The 8493-nt window shown below is 39.8% G+C and overlaps 1 protein-coding gene across 1 annotated transcript; it reads left to right on the forward strand.

Moving 5' to 3' along the window:
* Positions 1-4679: 4679 nt before the first annotated feature.
* On the forward strand, positions 4680-8151 carry LOC117426213 (vasopressin V1b receptor-like). Its single transcript, XM_059004027.1, has 2 exons — positions 4680-5755; positions 6875-8151. Exons 1-2 carry the CDS (start codon positions 4762-4764, stop codon positions 7198-7200), a joined length of 1320 nt encoding a protein of 439 aa, XP_058860010.1. The 5' UTR covers positions 4680-4761; the 3' UTR covers positions 7201-8151.
* The last annotated feature ends 342 nt before the right edge of the window (positions 8152-8493 follow it).

An 8493-nucleotide genomic window follows, 5' to 3' on the forward strand; every position in this document is an offset into this window, starting at 1 on the left:
ACATGCATTACAAAATACTGAAAGATTCCACTTTGCGCATTACAAAATACATTGTGAAATATACACACATTTCAGATTGGATGTAATTGCTAAACATAAAAACACTTAATAAAATGTGTATTAAGACACATGCATGAGGGCAAATAAAGTTGATGTCATTATTCAATTTCAAAACGCATTTATAATTTATGAGAAGTAAATGGATAAGTCTTCCACCTGATGAAAACCCCAGAAATGCTGCCCCTTGTAGACTAATGTGTTTGCTAAGATGTTAGGACATAGATCTCTGCATTGCATCTCTTCCAATGACTTTACCTGCAGAGTGGGTGGTGGTTAGGTTCTGGATATGGAGGAGCCCTGTGCTAGTGATCATAGCAGGTGACCACGGACCTGGCAATAACTCATTCCACAGTTTGTTTTATTGGAAAACGTATAAAGGAAAAAGAAATGGAATACAAATGCTTGCCATTTATCTTGAGCGAGACAAGGTACGTGAGGAGGTTTAATGTCCATTTTAAATGGTAGCGCTGATAATCATATCATGGTCACCCCATATGCTTTTTATTATAGATGTGCATTAAATTATCTATTGTACATATAAGGCATTATAGAGGATCAGTATAATTCCCTGTAATGTACAGTACATAATACAGATACAGAAAGCAATAAACCTGTAACAATAATTAAGCAATTCCTTTTACACATTTTGAACTGTTTAAAGGTCTTCACAAAAAAACTTTGCATTCATAATGCATTTATTTTGAAGATTTTGCTGGTGTTGTTTTCATTTCTGGATTCATTTTAGAATCAAAATAGATTATTTTTGCATTTATTTACTGCAACACAATTTTCAAAGTGCAATGGATTTTTTTTTTCCACATTGCAGACGTTTAGGACGCTATCCTCAACTTTATAAGCATCGACACACAAGAAAGCAGGTGGTTGCCCTCAAGCAATGGTTTCTGCACATACTCTAGTGACCAATTACTTGTTTTCAAATGTTTTCACAACAGTTTCTGTAGATAATATTCCCCTTGATCCCTGGTGTCAACCCATCACACAAACGCTTCAGTTTAAATTGAAAAGAGAACGCTTTACAGAGGAGCTGCTCTAAATCAGACCAGTTGCTTATCACAAAATCTCAAATTGCTTGCAAGTCAGTAAAGGGAATACAAGTGAATGAAACATTAAAACTGCAGCTGTGGCAAGACATGTAGGCTATGGCCAATTCTAGGTGTTGCTTCACCTAGAATTTTAGGATTGAGACACAATTAATAATAATAATAATAATAATAATAATAATAATAATAATAATAATAATAATAATAATAATAATAATAATAAAACTATATGAACATAATTTAGATCTTTTATTTAACATCATGTAATCAAAGAAACTACAAAATGAAGCAATGAATAGTTATTTTTCTTTTTTTTCCAGTTCATTAAGTATATGGACAAAGCGATATGTAATTCAATGTTAACGTAACATTATTCAGCAGGTTTCATTCAACTTTATAAAGCAGAATTAGTTTGTTCTATAGGGTGATGAAACTTTTGGCATTAGCTGTTGGCTTCCAAATTTTAACAATGCAATCGGTAAGAAACAATCTACCTTAAGGGATAATGTTTGGTCTGCAGTGGTTTTCACTTGTGACTTTATCAATGCTGTCTGGGACCTCATTCCAGCCGCACCCTTAATCATTGAATTGAGCTGGCCAGAGCCATGCTCCAACCAGGTGATGTATTGTTTAATCATACCCCTGTGTGTGTGTGTGTGTGTGTGTGTGTGTGTGTGTGTGTGTGTGTGTTTGTGTGTGTGTGTGTGTTTGTGTGTGTTTGTGTGTGTGTGTTTGTGTGTGTGTGTGAGTGTGTGCGTGCGTGAGTGCGTGTGTGTGTGTGCGTGAGTGCGTGTGTGTGTGTGTGTGAGTGTGTGTGTGCGTGAGTGTGTGTGTGTGTGTGTATGTGTGTGAGTGTGTGTGTGCGTGTGTGTGTGTGAATGTGTGAGTGCGTGTGTGAGTGTGTGAGTGCGTGTGTGAGTGTGTGAGTGCGTGTGTGTGTGTGTGTGTGAGTGTGTGAGTGTGTGTGTGCGTGAGTGTGTGTGTGTGTGTGTATGTGTGTGAGTGTGTGTGTGCGTGTGTGTGTGTGAGTGTGTGAGTGCGTGTGTGAGTGTGTGAGTGCGTGTGTGAGTGTGTGAGTGCGTGTGTGTGTGTGTGTGTGTGAGTGTGTGTGATAATGAATAGCCGCATTCTTTTTTTTTTCATTCACATACTTTTAGATTCCCATGGCTGAGGTTCCCGACCTACAACAGCGAGTAATGAGATGACTCAAACGTACCGGGCTCTTTGCTATTCTCCTCACAAACATCCCATCCTTGTAATGAAATTTCATTTATTTGTATTTATAGTCCAACACAAGAATGTAAAGTCCATGTCGCCTCGAAGTGATTAATGACGTACCAAATATTCCTTATAGCTGCTGCTACTGCTTTAATTATCCAATCTCCCCAGAATCGGAATTACAGACATGACCCTTGCTAGAATTAATTGCCTTCGCCATCTAACTCAGGTCACTCCTCCATTCCCAAGCTTGATTGGATGTAAATATTTTAAAAAACATTTTTTGACAGCCCTGTTACTGATAAAGACTGAAAGCCGCTGTATCCCACAATCGTATTATATTGTCTACCAAAACAATTCCTGGGTGTCTGATTATTGGGCTGGGACTGCAGTGATATTTTTTGTATCTAGTTAATTTAAAATATACCTATATATTTTAAAGTTAGAGAGCCCAATTATTTCTACCCGTTGGGTTTAAGGGTAGAGCTGTGGTGAGGGTGAGAGTTTAGGATGAAGGTTATGGTTGGGTTAGGGTTAGGATTAGGGTTTTACTGCTGTAATGTTAAAATCTAGTTAAAATGTAGCTAACTAATGCTCAGCTACAGCTGAGTTTTACTGCAACTTAGGTACACTTCATTGCAACCTTATATCTACAACAGTTAAAACCCAAGAAACTCTCAAAACGCAGTGGAATAAGATCGATTAAGTCGTTTTCTTAAGCAGTCACTGTATTACATTTTAAAGAATAGTTTGAGCATGCAAACTGAGCAGGAGCATACAATATCTCAAGGCTATGAGAAGTGAGAATAAATCACGGTATTCTCCTGGAGTGAATCATTTTGCCCCTCAAGAGCCAGGCTAATGTTGTGGGCATTTCATTTACCAGCAGCCCTGAAGACAAATACTATAACTGCTGACACAAAACTTATTTAAGAAACAAATGGTGTTTTGAGGAATAGAAAACCAAATGGAAACAAAGTATCCATTTGATACCTGTGAGTGTAGTCACCATGGCATCAAAAGCCTATAAGTACCTCCAGTCTGTTTATGAACACATTTTCCCTTGACAAAGGAATGGGAAACACACTGAAATGTGTCTCTTTTGAGCAAAGACGTATCTATCTATCTATCTGTCTATCTATCTATCTATCTATCTATCTATCTATCTATCTATCTATCTATAAAGCAGCTATAGAATTAAAAAAATGATTCAGGAGGCTAATCTTATGAAAAGCAGACAGATAGGAAAGGAGTTTTAGGATTTCTCAACCTACATAAAACATGACTCTACCTGTATTTAATTAATTAGTGAGCGTGTCAAACTGTTGTCCAAATGAAACAAAGTGCAGGCTGGGTACTTGCAGCGCACTGTAAATATAGTACGCTGTATATTAATAGTGTATTAGATGCACATTGTTAATAAATGCAAAATATCCCTTGGCTGACTATCCATGAGCTTTTATTTTAGGTTTTACTTTTAATGGTTCGCTGTAAATAAGTACATACAAACCATTACGCTTTGATTAAGTGTGGGGTTCAGCAGTTTACATGGGGTATGTAGACCCCACAAACCCACACTGATGACATGCTACAGCTGGCTCAGAAAACAAGCTTCAGCGTAGTTTAAATGTTCGTTATATTTGTGGGTTTTAGAGAAACTGTGACAGAAACAGAAACAAAAGTAGATAAACAGTACTGTACCTGCTTGCTGGTGGATAAGCCAACTGCAACACAGACAGGTGTTTATTGAATAGTGGAACATGGAAGAAAAATAATGTACAGCATATGCACATTATGGGTGTGTGTGTGTGTGTGGGGGGGGGGGGGGTCAGTTACATTGGCGGATGATGAAGATGATCAAGTGAATAACACACAAAGTGCTAGTGGCATCTCTTCACACAGGGAACCAATCAAGGAAGCAATAACTGCAGGGAGCCCACCTTCACACAGGGTATATAAGCCGAGAGCAAGCACACACACACACACACACACACACACACACACACGCACAGCAAGCTCTGCACTTCAGAGAATAACCTCAGTAGCTAAGGCTGCCAGAGACTGTGAAGTCAAGGGACTTTGAGGCACAAAACAGATGGATAAAACTGAACTGAAAGGAACAGTGCACAGTTTTATATTTACAGTAGGGGCCGATTTTAATTCATCTTGTAATAAATCCTGTACATAAAGTTTGGGATCATATAGAGAGGACTAAAAAAAAAGGGCTAGGTTGATTCAGTACTAAGGATTCCATATTTTATTTTCAGAAATATATATATATATTTTTGTAATAATATTTTTTTGGCTTATTATACAATTGGGATCATCTTTTTTTTCCTTAATACTTTAGACTGCAACATTTTTTTTTTATATAATGGACTGATATTTGAAGTTAGAATTTGGGTTACTCGTTTACCTGGGGATGATGGAACTACCACAGAATGAGGGAAACGTCAGCGTCTGGAATGCAACTGAAGAGTCGTTGCTGTGGAGCTCAACGATGAGCGGCAGGGTTTTCAACTGTAGCTCCGTCACACACTCGCACTGCTCCACTCCCGAGAACATCACCTCCCTGCTGACCAGAGATGAAGACCTGGCTAAAGTGGAGATAGCAGTACTGGCCGCTATCTTAGCTGTGGCTACTACGGGCAACTTGGGGGTGGTCATAGCCATGTACAGGATGAGACAGAAAATGACAAGGATGCACCTGTTCATCCTGCACCTTGGGCTCACAGACCTGGTGGTGGCCCTCTTTCAGGTGTTGCCCCAGATGATATGGGAGGTGACCTACAGGTTTCACGGCACCGATTTCATGTGCAGGACGGTCAAGTATTTCCAAGTCTTGAGCATGTTCGCCTCCACTTACATGCTTATCATGATGACTCTGGATCGTTACATTGCAGTGTGCCACCCTCTCAAGACCATCCAGCAGCCTAACAAGCAGGCATACCTGATGATCAGCACCACCTGGGTCATCAGCTCCATGTTGAGCATCCCTCAGGTCTTTATCTTCTCCCTCAAGGAAGTGGACCAGGGATCAGGGGTCTATGACTGCTGGGCGGACTTCAAGTTCAGCTGGGGGGTCCGTGCTTACATCACTTGGACCACGCTGTCCATCTTTATCATCCCCGTGGCCATCCTCATCCTGTGCTACAGCCTGATCTGCTATGAGATCTGCAAGAACCTCAGGTGCAAGACCCAGACCCAGATGTCTTCGGCCAAGGGCGATGGCTGCCAGAACGGGCTGGTGATGACCTCCAGGGTGAGCAGCGTGAGGACCATCTCCCGAGCCAAGATCCGGACAGTCAAGATGACCTTCGTCATTGTCCTTGCCTACATAGCCTGCTGGGCCCCCTTCTTTAGCGTCCAGATGTGGTCCGTTTGGGATGAAAACGCACCCAAAGAAGGCAAGTTCTGTTTCCCATATATTTCAGTAATGTGACTGTTTACAAGGAAACTAAAAGAAATACACACACACAAAAAATTAAAAACAGCAGCAACTTTGCTATTTCAGGCACAGAGGCATAAACATACATGTGCCTGGCTAGCAGTCTGGGTTAAAAGACACATACCAAAACAGAATTTCTTGGTGCTGGTTTACTGCATTCTTGGGCCTGCCTGCATTGTCCAAATGTAGCTTAATCAGCAGGTACACAAGCTTCTAAACAAGCACTGCTAAATACAGCAATAGATTCGAAATGTCTGGCGAAGCTCTGTTATAGCGCAGGTCAATAATACAGTAAATAAGCATGCTTTTTATTCCATTGTGTAATCTTTTGGTTTCATTTCTTTAAATAAAAAGCTATTTAGTATGCATGTGAAATACACTGCACAATTCTATCTAGAATTTTAAAATTCAAAATAATTTCTTGTTCCTGATTAATATTATAGGTTTAAAATAAATAATCGTGGACTGTACTGTAACAGAAAAGATGTGCATGAATCTAAAATTGCTGTCTTTTTTTCACGCTTTCAAACTAAAATGCCAGTTTTGTGTGCTTGGCTGAGTTATTGAGCTTTTAATAATCTGCAGTGAGACTGAAGTGCATTTTTATAGAAGAAAATTGGAGCAATTTGTGAGTAGTGGTGGTTTCAAATCAATAACGCTTTATTGTTAGAAACTCGAAACCTCGGGGGGGAAACCTTATAGACAAAAAAAAACAAGAGCCTCTGCCATATTTTAAAACACTTTAAAATTCATTAAACAGATTGTCCAATACTATTACTGCAATATCATTGAATCAGAATTTTCATATGTCAAGGATGTGCCATTCTCAATGACACACTATACCTTTTTAAAATGTGTACTCTCTCTTAATAAATACAAAGTGTGATAATAATTTGGGTGTATATTGTCCATCTATTTACATTGTATATCTTTTCATGCAAGTGAAATATTAACCAGTGCATGACCTACAGAGAGTCCTCAAGGTTCAGAATACCTGAATAAAATCACTGCACTGCGTTTACAAACCTGTTTGCAATTGCATTGTGCACAGTTAATGAAAAATGATGCTAACATTCCCATGTTGCAGATTCTTCGGACTTCGCCTTCACCATCACCATGCTCCTGGCCAGCCTGAGCAGCTGTTGCAACCCCTGGATCTACATGTTCTTCAGCGGACCCCTGCTGCAGGACCTCACTAAGTACCTCTGCTGCAGGCGGCTCAAACCCAGCCTGAAAAGACAGGGCTCCACTGGAAGCCTTGGCAGCCGAAGAAACACAACCGTGACCAAAGCCAGCCACCGCAGCATGAACAGCGACGGCAGAACCGGAGCAAAGAGGGGGAACTTTCTGCAGAACTTCAAAGAGTTCTACCCCCCCTATGACGACACAGTCACCGAATCCGGGGTGCTTTAAAACAGTGTGGCACGAGAGATCTTGAGCGACTGGCCACGATATGTGAAGCAAAGCCAAGAGAATATACCTTGGGCATGTGAAGACAGCTGGGAACAGATCAGTCTTTGTGGGGAAATGCCACTGCTGTTTTTTGTATATTATTTTTGAGCAGTGTGTAAAGTTTAATCTCATTTCACTCCACTGTGACCGGCGCCAAGTCCACCTCTGATGGCAATTGATCAATGCATGAAGGTGGTCATTTTCTCCTGTGTGTGGTCATTACACCAGATGCATGAACAACAGGCTTTCCGTGTCTAGAGTTAACATGGACACAAATCATGACCACATGACTAAATCTGCCCGTTAAAATTTCAGTTTCTAGTGGTTTCCCATGGTTTGTATCCATGATTTTACGTTAATTACGTTACTTATATTTAACATTAAATTCTATGAATAAAGCCATGCAGATAAATAAAATAAGGAAATGTATTAATGAGTTATAAAACATTTAATTTTATATACACCTTTTTTTAGCGGTTGCCGCTGACGATGGTTCCAGTTGAATTTGTAGCGGGACTGGGGTATTTGCGCTTCAACCTGTGTCGCTTCAAATTTTTCTTATTCTTACTGTGATTGGCTGCAAAGACAACAGGGCTAGCCAGAGATTGGACAATGTTGGTTGGGTTGGTTTTTCTTGTGTACAGTTTCCTACATTGTATTCTGGGAGATGTGTTTGTTAGTGGAAGTTTTAGGGGAAGTTTTTACGCATTAAATTCAACTTGAGTGTGTATTTGGGATTTTTTAAGGCGGAGGTATTTATTTTTTATTTCTTAGCAGACGCCCTTATCCAGGGCGACTTACAATTGTTACAAGATATCACATTATTCATTATTTCACATTGTACAGATATCACATTATTTTTTACATACAATTACTCATTTATACAGTTGGGTTTTTACTGGAGCAATCTAGGTAAAGTACCTTGCTCAAGGGTACAACAGCAGTGTCCCTCACTGGGGATTGAACCCACGACCCTCTGGTCAAGAGTCCAGAGCCCTAACCACTACTCCACACTGCTGCCTGTATGCAGCTTATCTGGACCGCTGAATGCACTATTCATATAATTCTCTTATGATACCAGTAAACAGGAAATCATACAGGCAAAGCATGGGGCAAGCTTAAAATGGTGTCTAACATGAAGCTGTTTTAAGAAATCATTGAGTCTAATACATTTAATTAAATATGGAATGATTACCAGTAATTTGAGGGAGGCCCAACAAATGACAATGGATTCAAGATATACTAAAAGAATAG

The sequence above is a fragment of the Acipenser ruthenus genome, chromosome 29 (genome assembly GCF_902713425.1).
Source record: "Acipenser ruthenus chromosome 29, fAciRut3.2 maternal haplotype, whole genome shotgun sequence".
Lineage (NCBI taxonomy): Eukaryota > Metazoa > Chordata > Actinopteri > Acipenseriformes > Acipenseridae > Acipenser > Acipenser ruthenus.

What these genes read in the sequence shown, in the direction of transcription:
- LOC117426213 (XM_059004027.1), top strand. Translation starts at nt 4,762, where the DNA reads ATGATGGAACTACCACAGAATGAGGGAAACGTCAGCGTCTGGAATGCA. An exon ending in ACCCAAAGAAGGCAAGTTCT is followed by an intron (nt 5,756 to 6,874) that starts GTTTCCCATATA and finishes CCCATGTTGCAG; the next exon opens with ATTCTTCGGACTTCGCCTTC.